This window comes from Scleropages formosus, chromosome 10 (assembly GCF_900964775.1).
Source record: "Scleropages formosus chromosome 10, fSclFor1.1, whole genome shotgun sequence".
In the NCBI taxonomy this organism is placed as follows: Eukaryota; Metazoa; Chordata; class Actinopteri; order Osteoglossiformes; family Osteoglossidae; genus Scleropages; species Scleropages formosus.
The window spans coordinates 24,473,678-24,490,608 of NC_041815.1; the positions used below are offsets into that span (position 1 = coordinate 24,473,678).

Below are 16,931 nucleotides of genomic sequence, written 5' to 3' on the forward strand. Positions count from 1 at the left end.
TTGATCCTCCTTTGGCAGCAATAATCTCAACCAAGCATTGTCTGGTGTGCACGGCTCTCTTGTGGTCGTTCCCCAAGAACAAAACAATAATTTGTGTGTTATTAGTTAAAACAGATTGTGTTTGTCGATTACTGCAACTCAGATGAACATCAAACCAGATTTTAAGACATTTATACACGAATGCAGTAATTTTTGAAGGGTTCACATACTTTTTCTTGCTACTGTATAGAGTATTAAAATGAGCGGCTAGCACTGGAGCCTCAGGGCCCAGGGTGCTCTGGTTTCCTCCCATAGTCCACAAACATATGTCTCATTCAAACTGGTGACAAAGCTGCCATTAGTGTGTGTGTGCGCAAGAGCGAGTGAGTGAATATGTGTGTGGCATTCCATCCAGGGTGTACCCTGCCTCATACTGTGCGTCAAGGACAGACCCTGGACTACTGTGACCCTGCCTTAGGAAAATCGGTTATACAAGATGTATGAATTAAATTAGTATTTGAAAGGACATCTTCACGTGACTTCTGTTCATTCATGTTCTTGTCTGTAAATTAATTGTATTCTCAGGCTACCGTGACAACACTGTGAGACGGCCTCAGTTTAGGGCTGTATCATACTCAGCGTGTCTGCTTAATGACTGCGGTGTGACGGGTCAAACTCCATAACCAATACAGATATGAAAAAACTGAGGGGTGTTCACTCATACCTCATAGATACACCTGTTCTAATGTAAAATGATGTTGGTTAGATCAGTCCAACATTGGGCATCTCAAAAGAACAGTATATGGCTAGTTCCACACTTCTCATTCATCATGTACATTATTACATCATTGTTATTGTTGGACAATAACAATAACCAGAACTATGGTTAATAAGGATTAATATCTTTCATTTTGGTTTATCTCTGCTGGGTACTCATGTATTAATAATAAGAAGAAGAATATTATAAAAATAATAAACAGCGGAATATACAGTATATATGCAGGCAATGTGTTCATCAGGTTATTCATAATATTATGAAAGCTTTTAAAATTTCCCACCTTCATTAATTGTCTTTCCTGTAATTTTAATGGACACACAGGACCGTATTTCTCAAATTAAGATTTTGTTTACAGAAGGAACGGAAGAACATCAAAAGTAAGAAAACAGTACATTTGAAAACAATAATGATCTTTGACCGTCTGCAGTCTAAAACTCGGCTTGAATGAATAAACAGCTGAAAAACGGCTCATCTTATCAGAGACTGATATGAAACACCTGTTAATTTTACTACTGAATATTTCCTTTCTTTTTGCAAGGGGATTTCTGACCTTTATTCGTACATTTTTCACATTATTAGCGGGTGGGTGGGGGGGGGGGTCAGATGTTTATCTCAGCACTTGAAAGCCATTCGATTCATTCCCTCCGACTGAATACTATTACTGTAATACTCCAGGTTTTCCATGGGATCCAAGTGTTTTTTTTTTTACAACATTTTTTTTTTTTGTCTCTGAGACCTATAAATGTCGCTGTGCGAGCTGTTTAAGAGACACGAAAACACAGCAGAGTTGATCCTGGCAATATCACTCGTGAGGATATTTTCTAACCTATTTAACCCATTTTTCATATGTATTTCACTTAACATGTTTGCAGTAATGTTGTCGTGTTAAGTTTTAGTGCCCATTATGGCTTTTTATATAGGCGGTCAAATTCCGTACTTTTTTTCCGAGCAGTTTTAATTATTATTTTTTCGCTTACATTAGTAAATGTTCATTTTCGTCTTCTCTTCTTTTCTTAAATCTCCTGTTTTTGTGTGCCGCAGTTTGCTGAGAAAATCAAGGAAGAGGATGAAAGTGCTGCAAGGGAAGAGAGCTGGCAAGGAGGCAATATTGGTATTCATTTGGCACATTGCTGTTTGTTTACATGTTTTATAGATGGGTGTTTGAAGGATCGATCGATTGATGGTTGGACTGACGGACTGATCGATCGGTCGGTCGGTCGCTCGGTTGCTGTTTGACCCATTTTTGTTCCGAACCTGAGACTCCTCAGATGCCCATTTTCTTTACAGGTGCACAACCTGTGTGATGGCTCCACCCTTGAAGACACCTTGCATCACAGAGCTGTCAAGGTACACACCTTCTTCTCCACTGTTCACCACCTTCAAGAGGTGCCAAGCCTGAAAGGATCATTTGCATTATGCTCCCAGAGAATCCCGAAGCTGTACAGTTACTTAAGTTTCTTAACAGGCTCTTATATTCACATTTATTTGTTTAGCAGACGCTGTTCTCCAAAGCGACTTCCAATGAACTCTACGTAGTTATCAGCCCACACACCTTATTCACCGCGGTGACTTACACTGCCAGATACACTGCTTACACTGGGTTGCTCATCCATACATCAGTAGAACACACACATACTCTCTCTGTCACTCACACACTAGGGGGGAACCTGAACAGCATGCCTTTGGAGTGTGGGAGGAAACCAGAGCACTTGGAGGAAACCCATGCAGACACGGGGAGAACATGCAAACTCCACACAGTATTTATTCATTTAGCTGACACTTTTCTCCAAAGCAACTTACAATGTTAGTCTACCTACAATTATTTACCCATTTATACAGCTGGGTAATTATTATTACTTTGCTCAACGGTACTACAGCCAGAGGTGTGATTCAAACCTGCGACCTTTTGGGTCCAAAGGAGGTAGCTCTACCCACTACACTACCAGCTGTCCCGCTGCCAGCTCTTCCATATGTTGTAATATGCCTTACATCAGTGGCCCCCAAGCCTATTCATTGAAATACACATTTTCCCCAGAGCCAGCCTTGCCGTCCAAAGGTGTGTCAGAGCTCTGTTGCGATGCCCAAGTCGCTGGTGGCGGAGCCCAGCAGAAACCCAACCCCGTCGCAGGACCTTCTTGTGCAGGCTGTCGAGTTCATCAATCAATACTACAACTCTCTGAAAACGTAAGTATTCATACAGGTGACTTAATTCGAGTTAGATCTACATCTCGGCAGCTTTTAGTCCGACACACTGCAGATGACTATTTGGAAAATGTGGATCGGTTGGAGGGGGGCGCGGCAGGTTTGGCTGGTTCCCGCCGTACGACGGATCTGGGGTTCGAGCCCTGCTTGGGCTGCCCTCCGATGGACCGGTGTCCCTCTACTCTGCGCTGTCAGGTAGACTCGGGCTTGCCGTGACCCCACTCGGGACAAGCGGTTGTTGGTGTTGGTTAGAATTGCTTGGAAATTGTCGGCTGACACAGACCTTAGGCAGTATGAAGCGATTTCCCATTTTGTTGTTCTGTCAGTACTTAACATTTTGATGATACGAATATTTCATTGTCAGCTGTAAAATATAAAAGAATTAGTTTTCCTATTATGGATTTCCAGCTTGGCAACATCTTTATTCCACCCTACGGCAGTGTGGAACGAAGATGCTTATGAGTCACTTGACTCGGCAATGATTTTGATCCACAGCCCGAAAACTGAAGAGCACCTTGCTCGAGTGGAGGCTGTCGCCGCGGAGATAGACGCCACGGGAACCTATCAGCTCACGGAGGAGGAGCTGGCGTTCGGAGCCAAACACGCCTGGCGGAATGCAGCACGATGCATTGGCAGGATCCAGTGGGCGAACTTACACGTAGGCCGTCCGCACGAAAGCTGCCGCAAACTCGCCTTACGCGCTCGTGCACTTTGCTCTTTCGATGCCAACGTGTCAGCTCCCCGCCGCAGGTGTTCGATGCCCGAAAGTGCCGGACCACCCGGGACATGTTTCGGTTCCTGTGCGGCCACATGCGGTTTGCCACGAATGGGGGAAACCTGAGGTGGGTACGGTCGCGCGGGGTCGCTTTCTTTGTTTCCACACTCAATCTGAACCCTGAAATCCTCTCGATTCTCTTCTGCCCAGGTCGGCCATTACCATTTTCCCCCAAAGGCTGGATAGGAAACGTGACTTCCGGGTGTGGAACAGCCAGCTGGTGCGATACGCTGGGTATCGGATGCCGGATGGGAGCATCCGGGGGGACCCGGCTAACGTGGAGTTCGCAGAGGTGCTCGTCTTCAGGACTCCCTTCTGAGTGCTTTTGTCTTTTTTTAATGCAAAACGGAGCTGTGAGGAGTAAACCCGTGTACACGCCCCTCGCTTTCCCGAAGCTCTGCGCGCAGCTGGGATGGACACCGAGATACGGCCGCTTTGATGTGCTACCACTGGTCCTGCAGGCCAACGGAGGCGATCCTGAAATCTTTGAAATTCCCCCAGAGCTCGTTCTAGAGGTCCCGATGGAGCATCCTCAGTGAGTCCGATAAACAAGACAAACACAAATATTTCTTTAAACACTTCAATAAGTCACACCTCCAGCCCTGACCTTCGAGGGCTGGAAGTGGAAAGAAACCTTTGAAACCGATAGAGCGCTGGAATTTGAGGGCCACCTTGATCGAGGAGCCCAGTTGGGGGTACTGGATGGGGTACAATTTTATTTTCTACAGGTGGTCCCCAACTTACGATAGTTCGACTTAGAATTTTTCGACTTTACGATGGTGATAGATATTCAGTACAAACTGTACTTCGAATTTTGATTTTCTCCCGGGCAAGCGATAAGCGGAGCGATACTCTCTCGCGATGCTGGGCAGCGGCAGTGATCCGCATCTCTCAGTCTGTCACGCAGAGGTGTGTATTAGGTGTATTAAATCCATTCTCGACTTACGATGGGTTGCGTGGAGTGTAACCCCATCGTAAATCGAGGACCACCTGTATTTAAAAATCTTGCCTTGGGGGCTGAGAGGTAGGTAGGTGGGTGGGTGGGGGGCAGTGATCTTTTCACACTGTCTAAATACCTAGGACTTAAAACCAGACGGCCAGTTCTAGCTCTTTAGTTTTCACAAGCTAAATGGCAGATTGAAATATTGAAAAAAAGCGTCAGATAAATAAATTTAAATGTGAGTATGTGGCTCTCTCACATTAACAAATTAATCAAATAAATTCCCAGGTCACCAGCTGGTCTATAACAATATGGTCGTATCTCCTCGGCCTTTTTAGGTTGTTTTTTAATTTAATTTGGGAATTCCTTCATCGCTATATTGTCAGGACAAGCGTCGGAAGCGTTTCAGAGTTATTTGTAATGTTGCATCACTCCGGGACATTAATAAATCTTCTAATGTATTCTTGCCACATTTTCTGTCCTGTTCATGTCACAACACCGTGACAATAGATATAAACAGAGTCTAACCTTGAGGATTCCTTCGTTAAAAGTTGGTTAGAATAATACATTTCCGACAATCTTGGTTTTCCATTTTAAAAAATAATAGAGTCGGTCTAATCCAGGGGTCGGGGGTGTCTTTTTGGTTCAACTGTATAGCGTGATTATGCACCCCTCTGCACCTCTGTAGGTACGAGTGGTTCCAGGAACTGCAGCTCAGATGGTATGCCCTCCCTGCGGTCTCCAACATGCTGCTGGAAATGGGCGGCCTGGAGTTCCCCGGCTGCCCCTTCAACGGCTGGTATATGGGAACGGAGATCGGCGTGAGGGACTTGTGTGACTCCCAGCGCTACAACATCCTGGAGGTGACAGTGCTCAAGGGATTTTGCCAGTTGCCTTAAAGCAGACGAAGACACAACGTTTTTCCCAGATCAGTCTTCTTCTGGAGGCACTATTCTAATCCATATTACAGTTTATAGCTCTATATGAGCCCCAAAAATAGGCTATCCGTCTGTGACCCAAGTCAATTTTAGGAAAAAATTAATTAATTTTACTCCTGTGAAGATGTGCCACGCTTGCAAGTAAGAGGATCTTAATCGTTCCTCATCATCACAGTTTCCATTAATACTGTGTATTCTTGTTTTGCAGTCTGAAATAGTGTTTCAGAGCAGTTTATTATCCTGTGACACGGCTCGGGTTCATACAGCACGCTGGGCCACCTTTGGTCATGTTCTGTTTCCTGTGCGTAACTTCCACAGCAAGTTGGTCGCAGGATGGGGCTGGAGATACACAATCTGTCTTCGCTGTGGAAGGACCAGGCGCTGGTGGCCATCAACGTCGCGGTAATCCACAGCTTCCAGGTAAACCGATGGCCTCCTTGTCCTTGAGCTGCCCTCTCTCTCCTTTCCACACGCTTCAAACAGTGTGTCTCATAACAGCAGCATTTCCAGCCAGAGATCTGGAAGAGTCATGATTCATGTTGAGTGGTTTCCATGATCATCTTTCTTTGGGGAATGCAGAAGCACAACGTGACCATAACGGACCACCACTCAGCAGCTGAATCCTTCATAAGGCACATGCAGGCTGAGTTTAAGCTTCGGGGAGGTTGTCCAGCAGATTGGACCTGGCTGGTGCCACCTATGTCCGGCTCCCTCACACCTGTTTTCCACCAGGAGATGGTCAACTATGTCCTCTCCCCATACTTTTATTATCAGGTACCATTACTGTTTCCTCGCCTATCCAGCTGTTTTTCACTTGATTCAATACTATTCAAGACCTGAAGCTCTACTGTTTAGTTCTTATTAGTTTAAGGTTTTACAGCTGAAACCTGCCCTTGCTCTGCATTTCTCATTGATGATGGTTCAAAGCCAGACCCCTGGTTGACCCATGTTTGGAGAGACAAGAAGCGGAGACCAAGGAAAAGAAATGTTTCCTTCGGAGGGGTAGCCAGGTACGGCTACAAGTCCATCTCTTTTGTATAATCCTCTCGAACATCAGTTTATCTGGAGCAAGGTACATCAGTGCTACTAGACTTTTGGGAAGATTTGGGGGACCTTTCCTGTTAGAGCAAAGCTCTTTGGGAAGTTCCCACTGAGAAGGCCATGACCACTAACATAGGAAAAGCATCAGAGACAAAATAGTGTGAAACGTTTTCCCTCCAAAAGCATGTCGCTTTCCCTCCTGCAGGGCGGCACTGTTCTGCTCCTTGCTGATGCACCAGGCCATGACTGCGAGGGTGCGAAGCACAGTGCTATATGCCACGGAGACTGGCAAATCACAGGCTTTGGCCAAAAAACTCAACTCCATGCTGAATTGCGCATTCAGCTCCAGGGTAGGAGTCCAACCTCCGCTCCCTAGGCTGCTCTATTTCTCCATCCTTACACCTGAGTGACACTAAATTCACAACTGGATGAAACAATATGATGATATCAGGGGTGCAGCAAGTCATCTTTACTCACTGCATTTTGCATCTGGGAAGTAGACTGTGGTTTAAGAACCTGCAGACTATTGCAGGTTCAGATCTCAAGCGGAGCTCTGTTATTGTGCCCCTGAGCAAAGTACCCAAAGTTCCCTGAACTGCTTCAGTTCAGTTTCTTTTTCTATAGTGTCCTTTGCTTTAACGAAGACAAATGGTAAAAGAACAGAGACACTCAATATTAAGTTATAGAAGAATTATAGTTTAAAGAAAGTGTGAAACAGGGCCAGAAGGAGAACAGGAGACAGAAGCAAGACTCTTATGACTTGCAAAGGAGGTAAAAAGAAACCTCCGTGGTCCAAGGCCAACTTCCCATCCTTGGCCTGGTAATGCAACACAATGAGAGATCAAGTCTGAATTGATTTTGGGGGGGGGGGGGGGGGGGGGTCAATGATCCTCCCCGTTTGGTCAGCATGTGATCTTCAGTGGGTCAGACAGTGTAAAACTGCGAAGGCTTGCAGGTCCTGACTTGGAGGAGTTCCCTGAACATTCAGCTGGATATTTGTGTGAAGCTATGTAAGCTGCTCCTCAGTGAGGGTACCTGCGTTTTTTTGCATGTTACAGTATCGTACAGTTTAGTAAGTGAGATGATAAACACCACGTTCTGGGGGAACCACTGTGTTTGTTCAGCCGACGCCATCCCATTTTCGCACACAGGTCCTGTGCATGGAGGACTACAACCCTGGTGACCTGGAGAAGGAGGACTTCCTGGCGGTGGTAACCAGCACCTTCGGCAATGGAGACGCCCCGGAGAACGGGAAGGTGCGCGTCAACAGCAGGCAGAGCAGCTGTAACTGTACCAGCTGTGTGATGTATGCAGTGATCCCCCTCATTGACCTGATACATTTCCATGAGTTTTCAGCCTGTGATGGTTTTTAAACTTTTGTGTTGCAGACTTTCAGGAGGCACCTTTTTGCCTTAAAGCACCTAAGAAACAAATTCAGGTTTGTTCCCGGTGCTGTGGCTCCAAGAGTGTTTTGCCTGTTCCTGCTTGATGTTGGATCTGGGCAGCATGAGCATGGGAGCACACGGGTTTGACTGAGCAGCCCCCGGGTCTCCTGTTGGCCAGGTATTGCGTGTTTGGGCTGGGCTCGCGTGTGTATCCACGGTTCTGCGCCTTCGCCCACGAGGTGGATGCCAAGCTGGAAGACCTTGGTGGCAGGCGTGTGACTCCCACCGGCGAAGGCGATGAGCTGGACGGGCAAGAAGAGGCTTTCTCTGCCTGGGCAGGAGCTGCCTTCAAGGTGAGTGAGTGCTGGACATGGCTGCTGAGAGCCTGCCAGTCGCTGGGGGTCAGAATTACGGTTCTCTTTTGCTTTCGCTTTGCATTAAGTTAAATTCTCTGCATTTCCTTCTGTTGCACTTCACCATGCACCTGTGCCGCAGTACCTCTAAACGGTGTGTGTCGTTTTTGGATGAAGGAGGCTTGCCGGGAGTTTGGAATCCACAACCTGCTCACGGTCCAGCTCTCGGGGACAGAGCGGCCGACACACACCTGGGACCCCTCTAGGTACAGAGTGCAACCTGAGAGTTTCACGCAGGATCGCATCACAGGTACCTCGTCGCCCTCACCTCCACAGACGAAGTGACATCGTGTGCTGCTGTGGACAGCCACGCCAGATGAAAGCACAGGCCCCTGGCAGGATTTGTGACAGCACCTATCAACCAGACGTCCTTGTTCTTCAGTATTACCGATGGCATTTGTTGGCACAGTGGGTTCTCTTTCATGTGTCTTGTCCGGTGTTTTCTGCAGCCCTCTCGAGTATACACTCCAAAGCAGTTCTCCCTATGAAGCTAAAGAGGAGGCAGAATTTGAATAGCTCAAAGTCAAGGTGCAGTACGGACATGCGTCACTGACCATTTTTAATACCCTGTTCTCATTAATCACTCGAGTCCGGCGCACACACCGACTCGCCTCTAGAGTCCTGATAGACAGTTTAATTTGTCCTGCACGGGAAGCAGATTTTTTTTCCCTATTTTAATTATAGTCATGGCTCTTATTGCGCACTGGGTAGTCTGGTTGCCGAGTATCTGCCACTCGCTGCCTACGCATATCTGGAACCTCGGTATGGATATAGAACACAAAGATGATGCTGATGATAATGACGATGACCCTGTCCCTTGTTCCCAGTCGTGCCACTATCCTTGTGGTGCTGGAGAGCGAAGGCGATGTGGAGGGCGTGCGATGCCTCCCGGGGGAGCACATCGGGGTCTTTCCCGGTAACCCGGCACGGCTGGTCACCGGAATCCTCAAGCACCTCCTAGATGCGCCCCCAACCAATCAGAGCCTTCGCTTGGAGTACCACTTTGACTACGGCCTGGGTGCGGCCCTTTCCCATTCACAAAGAGCACAGCAGTTGGTTCTTTGATAAATGATTTGAGTGGAATAAAGGCAGAATGATGCGTTTTTGTTTCGGGCTGAGTTTAATATCCTTTTCCAGCAGCACAGATGGCCGGGTTTCTTAATGGCACATCATCTCTTTCTCTGCTGTAGATGGGGATAAGAGCTGGCAGACGGACAAACATATCCCAGCATGCACTCTGTCCCAAGCACTGACCTACTTCCTGGATATTACCGCACCCCCCGTGCAGAGTCTTCTTTACAAACTGTCTCAGCTGGCCGGCCAGGAGGGTCACCGGCAGCAGCTGCTCACATTAGCTCGGGTAAACCCATAGGCTGCACAGAATATCCGTACCATCACTCCCCCTTTCCAGTCCAGATAACCAACAGCCCTTTTAAATATGTCTTTTTATAATTACAATATTTCCATCCAATATCACATAAATGGCTTAGTGTGCACCACTGTAAAATACTCCACTAAAGCAGGTTGAGTACACTCTCAAGGGTACAACAAGCAGGACCTCTCCTGTCATTTCACATATATATATATTTCAGTCAACAAGCCCAATCTCTTTTCACGATGCTGTTTGCCAGTCAAGTCCAGATGAAGCAATGACCTGAAACTGTCAACAGCTCAGGATCTGAAGTGTCCTGGAATCACCTCTCACTTTTGTTTGCTTACCAACACACATGTAGATGAAGGTAAAAGCTGGCATCGCTGACAGCATCGCTTTCGTAGTAACACCAGTTCAGAGGTGTGAATCTGACGATGCTTTGTGTGATGTTTCGCCGTTATGCAGGACTCTAAGCAGTACTGCGCGTGGAAGGAATTTCACAGACCCACCTTCTTGGATGTTCTGGAAGAGTTCCCTTCTTTGGCGATCACGACAACCTTCCTCCTCAGCCAGCTACCCATGCTGAAGCCCCGGCTCTACTCCATGAGCTCCTCTCCTGACCTCCATCCCCGAGAGCTCCACCTCACCGTGGCTGTGGTCAAATATCAAACCCAAGGTGCAGAGTGCATGTTTCTAAGGGTATCACACACTGCTCATCACCAGCAAAGAAACACCACTGAGAGACTCCACAGGCTTTCACTGAAATTAAGACTGGTCTTTTCCTGGGTTGTGACTTATGACCACCAAACTTCAGACGGACATGGTCCTCTACACCATGGGGTCTGCAGCACCTGGATGAACACCATCAAGGAGGGAGACATGGTGCCCTGCTTCATACACAGGTATGGGATATCAGTCTATCTGATGAATATTTCTTTTTGTGTCTCTAAGTGAATCTGGTCATATTGCATTGCTGGAAGTGCCTCACATTTGCAGGTCCAGTGGCTTCCACCTTCCACCAGAGTCCTCCATTCCAGCCATCCTGGTTGGGGCAGGCAGTGGCATTGCCCCCTTTAGGAGCTTTTGGCAACAACGGCTACATGACATGAAAATCAAAGGTGATGTTTAGTAGAGTTAATGACTACAGTGCACAAGGCTTCACTCAACACAGCCTTGACGACTCGCTTGGGCTCATCTGCTGCCCGCAAGTAAACTTGGAAACAAACAAAGCAGACTGACATGTGAAGTTCGTGTGGTTGTCACTGCAGGGGTGATGTGTGCCGCCATGACCCTGGTGTTTGGCTGCCAGAGTTCCAACAAAGACCACCTTTACAGCGAGGAGACCCTGGAGATGAAGCGGCAGGGAGTGCTGAAGAATGTTCTTCCAGCATATTCTCGCCAGCCTGGGCAACCAAAAGCAAGTGTTTTTTTCCCTCAACTTACTGTATATCACCCCGGCAAGCAGTTGTGTATAAAAGTTTGAAATGCGTGTATTGCACTCCCATACTTCCATTTCATGCCCATTGCTTGGTTGACCAAAACCCTGAAATCTGAGCCTCTGAAGAAATCGAACAAGCGAGTATCTCATTGTGGCCACAAGCCAGAGCTGCTCAGTCCTTTGGACTTTTAACTCCTCAAAACTTTATGATCCTACTGGTTTCTCTTAGTGTTATTGCCGTTGTTTCTTTGTAGTCTTACTGTTTGGTGCGTTTCATTTTGACCCTCTGATCTTTCGATCAGGTCTACGTCCAGGATGTCCTGAGGAAACAGCTGGCAGGTGAGGTGGTGAGAATCCTGCATCAAAGCTCGGGGCATTTGTACGTCTGCGGGAATGTGGAAATGGTGCACGATGTGGCGTGCGCGGTCCAAGAGATCTTGGGCCGGGAGCTGGATATGAGCTCTGCCCAGGCTCGAGAATACCTGATCCAGCTCAAGGTGATTGTTTTTCTCCAAAATACATCTTGACAATGTAGCAGTCACTAAACAGAGCCTCTTCTGTCTTCCGTGTGCAAAGTCTGAATTACATGGTAAACATTATTCTCTCTATTTGCAAAAAGTGCTCTTCACTTTGCCAGCACATAACCCGTATTATTTCGTCTCTGCTTTTTGTCTGCTTGCCTCAGACTGAGAAGAGATTCCATGAAGATATATTTGGAGTAACATTTCAGAAATAAGAATGATCACACCTAACGTGTTTGCTCTGCGAGTCCGTGGAGCGAAACAAGCTCCGTAAGAAAGGAAGTCTGGAGTTCCACAGCTACTTCAACCCCACTCTGGCTCTCCTGATTCTCTCTAGACACAACACAGTTTCTGTCTGCAGTCTTTAAACCGAATGGATGACAACAATATACCCATCATACCCTTACAACCTCTGTTCGTGTACTTTTCTGAATTAATTATATTTGCACATTGTTTTTTATTATTTTTACAGATACCTTCGATACTATGGACACAATGTATTTTTTCTACCATAGCACAGCACACGCATTACGTCTCATGTATACACTTTGGAAAAACAACATTTTTACATCAGATAAAATACCTGTATATTTTGTTACGATTCTGAGTATTCTTTAAACAGGAAGTGATAGTATGTGTAATGGATATGGTACAATTTATAATACATTAACTACACAGGTGTGTTGCATATGAATGTAACCATTTTAAGCGTTAAGCTGAAGAAAACCAAGGAGCCACTAAACGTTTAGACTCTAAAGCTTAAGACCTGTACGCTTGTCTATTGGGTGACTTGTTATGTTACAGTACATGATGAGTGAATATGTTTGTAATAAAGATTTATGACAAAATAAAAATGGAAAAAAAGGCCCAACCCACTGTGTTGTACTACTAAAAGTGAACAAAGTACACCCTCACGCTTAGCCCTAATCACACGTACGTTTACCCTCGCCGCTCGTAATTCCACCTAGCGATACAGCGTCTTCTCCAAGGAAACGCCCTTACGACCCGGAAGTGCTTCAATTCACCGGAAGTTTTTCGGCCATCTTGATTTTTATTTTTTTTTTAGAAGTGCCGAAGCGACTCCTTCTGTAAATCTGAAGCTTGGCAAAAAGCTTTCATTATATTTATTTCTTACGTGTAACACAATAATAAAGTACTGTACTTATAGCCAGGTGATGGCTGGAAGTCGACTTGAGAAGTTTGGCACGATTTTCTCGCGGTAAGTCTACATAAATTATAATCATGTTGTTTACGGCTCAAGGTTAACTAGTGCCACTAGTGCTCGCTGGGGTTTACCTCAGTGGGACCTCTCGTCTGGCCATTTTTATGCAAAATTCATTGCATGGCTTTTGCTATTTTTGCTATTTTGTAGAAGCAAGGTCTTTACGGACGGGGCTGGTTGCAGCAATGAATGAATGAATTGATCAGAGTGCTCGTCTTGGTTTTGTTTTTTCCCTCCGAAACGCACTCTCCTCCTCCTCCTCCGGAAACCGCGACTCGTTGCGTGTCCAGCATGACGGACCTGGTCCGCGCAGGCGTGCTGAAGGAGGCCGAGAAGCCCGTGTGGTACGACGTGTACGCCGCGTTCCACCCGAAGAAGGAGCCGCTGTACGTGAAGCCCCTGGTGAAGAGATACGGGAAGGTGACGATGCAAGTGCCCGACATATTCTACAAAGAAGATGTCATTAGAGCGTAAGTCCATGTTCCGCTTAAAATATTTGCGGTAAAGCGGTCTCTTTTCGTTTACGAACACTTATTCATACGCCAGTTCACTCTTTACCGCCACCTGCGCTGTACTTTGACGTAAACGCCTCTAGGCGGCGCTGTCCTTCCATGTTGTAGTGCTTCCATTTAATCTTGTAAAACGACTTAGTTTCCCTTTTTTTTCTTTTTCTTCTTTTTCTTTTAAAGAAAATTTTACGCAGTCTACACTACTGGACCAAGGGCCTTCGACCTATTCAAATCCAACTTTGTCTCCACTTCCCAAAGGTAGGAAGTACGTGCATTTTTATAGTGTTCGTTCCCGCACGTTTAGAGAGTTTGTCTTCTGTATTTGAAAAGTTGAACAGAGCTGTTAAGTTTATAGGCGATAGAAAGTCCTTTATATAGGGCAGCGTTGAGAATTTTTCGTTGACCGTGTTTCTGTTGTGCTGTATAGGTTTGTGGAGAAGTACAACGAGCTGGAGAAGCAGGGAGACGTGCCAGAGGAGGCTCTCTTTGAGGAGACGGGGAGGGCGCTTCTGGCCGAAGGTGTCGTGCTGCGGAGGAGAGGCACCCCTGGGGTCTGTAGGAGTCTTCAAAATCTCTGTGTTCGGCGGATTATCACCCAGCACTTTATAAGCCTGATGGTCCATCACACGGGTTTTAAAAAGCGAGTAACATTTACGGTTAATGTTAAGCAACACACGCCATATTAATCAAGCGGGCGCTTATGAAATTTGAAACCACGGCTGTGTTATTTTAAAAAGGTTGACAGATTGCCGATGAAAAGCTGCTTTATCACCCGGGATAACAAGATTTCTGGCAGAAACCATTTATTGTACTACTTCGTTTATTGTACTTGTAATTTATGCTGAGCCTACACCATGTCACGGTGTTGATTTTTGGGTTGGCTTAAGCATTTTTATGCAGGATACCCAGAGTGTTACCTTCAGCAAAAGGAAAAAAACTTTCCTCAGGTTGCACTTGTAATATTCCTTTATTTGTAAGGGGGAAATGTTTGTAACTGATCAGTTTTCATACACTTCACAGTTCACTGACCCTTCCAGAAGAGTGTGATTGAGAAGCGTGCCAAAACTTACTGCTTCTCCAGCTCATTGTACCTCTCCTGCAGGTGGCGTCAGAGAGTCGGGACCCTGTACTTGGAATGAAGCTAACGGACATGCTGTCAGAGCAGCAGACAGACACACCCAGCAAGGCAGAGACAGAGGGGGAGCAGGTACAGGACGGCACCACAGAAACTCTGTAATGAGACATTGTTCTGCGGCAAAGCCTCCCACACAGTTTCTACTTTTCACTGAGGGGACAGAGGTGGTTAGAAAAATTGACATGACTATTAGAAAGGCTCCTGTTGCCCCTCCCATCCACCTGTCTCTCAGTTCATCCTATCCCCTGATGTGCACGTGGAGCAACATCTGTTCCGTGTCCCAAGTGTCTGCAGTGTACAGGACTGTGCAGGCCTTCTGGAACTTCATGTGTCGACGGTTGTCACTCTGGTAGTTTAATGGACGACTCCCTCGGGTTCACCATGTCAGACCTTGAGATGAGTGGTTTGAAGGAAGGACAATGCCTTGAGCACGTACCCTTGTGTACAGTTTCTCTCCTGCATCACTGTCCTGCCTTTCTGTCGACCTCACAGAGGAATGTCTCTCTGCAACAACTTCAAGACTTTTTTCCAGAACAAATCTTCTGGTGTTTCTTTAATTGTGAATGTATATGAACAAAGGAACACAGCATGTACAAGGTGTGTGATGGTTCTCGTTGGGTGAAAAGATGTGGTGGCCATGGGCATGATTGCTACATCAGTAAAGCAAGAATTTGGTTGTTTTTGTGATCCTCCACTTTAGTCCTTCTACCCCTTGCCACTTTGATGTAAAACTCTCAGTTCAGTAAAGCAGTCTGTTTAACAGGCATTAGTGTAGCTTTGAGCAATTGCAGTGAGCAGAAGACTGATGCTGCAGTACTTCAGAGAAATGATACTGGTGGCAACAAGGTAAGTGTAACAGTATTTCCACAGCAATACAATAATACACTACAGTAGCATTTAGCGATCTTCAGCAGGTCTTGCAAACACTTTTTATATTCACATTGAATAGCTTGTAATAAACATTTGAGGTTATTGTTATAATGCAGGGCAAAGTGTTTCTACCTGAAATGTAGATGTATACCTTTCATCAGTATATGTGTTCATTGAACACACATACTCTAGGAGGGAGGTAAAACTACTGCATGGCTTGAAAGGCCATCATGCAGATGGATAGCTGATAAACAAGAGGGTGACCAGGTCAAATCCTGAGACGAAAGTCAGTTTTGTATGCACGTACGTGTGTGTGTGTGTGTGTGTGTGTGTGTGTGTGTGTGTGTGTGTGTGTGTGTGGGGGGGTCTGTTCAGGGTTAAGGTACTGTTACTGTTGGATATCGCAATTGAGATAATCAGTAAATGACTCTTGGTAAATGTGACCTGGCACAGACTTGGCAACAAGAAATTCAGTGTCAGGAGACCTATAAGTTCATCAAGGTTGTGGTGTAAGTATGGTTTTCTTTCTTTGATTCTTTGTACTACCCTGAGTTTCTGGATCCATTCTGATTTCATGGTAGAGGTGTGGAGCCTAAGAGGTAACCATGTGCTTGATGTGGTCGGGGGAAGGAAAATGCTTTACCATCTAGTCTGCAGCCGTTATGGTCTTGGAGGATCCTGAGCAAGGTGGATCATGATGATCTCATGATTTTTTGCTATTTGTGTCTGATTGACCTGCCCCCACCCACCCAAGCTGCTTCCATTATCAGCATGTTGACTGTGCCACTGGCCTTTGTTAAGGGCTTGCTGTTCCTCTGGCTGAGGCCAGCATGACAGCACCTCCTATTGTGAAAAACTGAGAACTGCCCCCCTCATCCCCCAGCTGTAGGATGGAACAGATAGCATGGATGGCAGGGCAGTACGGGCAATTCGTATCGGGCCGAACCTCTCGGGTCCTGGCTCTAAAGGCGTCACCAGGCCATTCACCTCCCTGACGGGTCTCAGAGATGCAGCTGCGAACACAGAGACTCATGTCGCACCCAGGTTCGCTTGTTTGTTTTCCTTTGTTGCAGCCTGACAGCTGTTCTTGGCGTGTGTAACAATGGATTGCATTTTGCGTCTCGACGCTGCTGTGAATGGGAGCGACCGATAACAGGTATTTAAAGCGAGCCATTCATGGGTGTGACCCTCAGCCATCAATCCCCCCCAGCAGACAGCGGGGACAGATAAGCACCGGTGCATCAGGAATGACTGCAGTCTGTAAGCTTTGGTTAAATGCTGCTGTCTGGTCTATAAATATGAATAGCAAAATATTATTTGCTTTCTTTGTTCTAATTTAAATATTTAAATATTAATGGATATTGACAATGTCTTGTGTATTCATTCTGTGTGGATAGATGTAGGTCTGTAATT

General features: G+C 46.2%; 2 protein-coding genes across 2 annotated transcripts; both read left to right on the plus strand.

Annotated features, from left to right (window-relative positions):
• The first annotated feature begins 1,812 nt into the window (after positions 1–1,812).
• Positions 1,813–11,997, plus strand: nos2b (nitric oxide synthase 2b, inducible). The gene is made up of 25 exons (XM_018748513.2): positions 1,813–1,868; positions 2,045–2,104; positions 2,793–2,941; positions 3,455–3,617; positions 3,710–3,801; positions 3,885–4,026; positions 4,130–4,269; positions 5,363–5,537; positions 5,931–6,032; positions 6,192–6,386; positions 6,540–6,622; positions 6,859–7,003; positions 7,805–7,909; positions 8,042–8,091; positions 8,217–8,391; positions 8,569–8,701; positions 8,901–8,979; positions 9,279–9,469; positions 9,642–9,811; positions 10,289–10,499; positions 10,638–10,725; positions 10,820–10,941; positions 11,092–11,240; positions 11,564–11,758; positions 11,947–11,997. The coding sequence occupies exons 1-25, from the start codon at positions 1,824–1,826 to the stop codon at positions 11,995–11,997; spliced, it is 3,210 nt and encodes a 1,069-aa protein (XP_018604029.2). The 5' UTR covers positions 1,813–1,823.
• An 833-nt stretch (positions 11,998–12,830) lies between these two features.
• mrps23 (mitochondrial ribosomal protein S23) lies at positions 12,831–15,797 on the plus strand. The gene is made up of 5 exons (XM_018748547.1): positions 12,831–13,001; positions 13,295–13,474; positions 13,694–13,771; positions 13,941–14,064; positions 14,616–15,797. Exons 1-5 carry the CDS (start codon positions 12,958–12,960, stop codon positions 14,748–14,750), a joined length of 561 nt encoding a protein of 186 aa, XP_018604063.1. The 5' UTR covers positions 12,831–12,957; the 3' UTR covers positions 14,751–15,797.
• The last annotated feature ends 1,134 nt before the right edge of the window (positions 15,798–16,931 follow it).

Excerpts from the sequence above, each read along its gene's own strand:
- nos2b (XM_018748513.2), top strand. The coding sequence starts at position 1,824 with ATGAAAGTGCTGCAAGGGAAGAGAGCTGGCAAGGAGGCAATATTG. Across the intron at positions 1,869-2,044 it reads CTGGCAAGGAGGCAATATTG|GTGCACAACCTGTGTGATGG; the intron begins GTATTCATTTGG and ends TTTTCTTTACAG. Across the intron at positions 8,702-8,900 it reads CACGCAGGATCGCATCACAG|CCCTCTCGAGTATACACTCC; the intron begins GTACCTCGTCGC and ends TGTTTTCTGCAG.
- mrps23 (XM_018748547.1), top strand. The coding sequence starts at position 12,958 with ATGGCTGGAAGTCGACTTGAGAAGTTTGGCACGATTTTCTCGCG. Across the intron at positions 13,002-13,294 it reads TTTGGCACGATTTTCTCGCG|CATGACGGACCTGGTCCGCG; the intron begins GTAAGTCTACAT and ends TTGCGTGTCCAG. Across the intron at positions 13,475-13,693 it reads AAAGAAGATGTCATTAGAGC|AAAATTTTACGCAGTCTACA; the intron begins GTAAGTCCATGT and ends TTTCTTTTAAAG.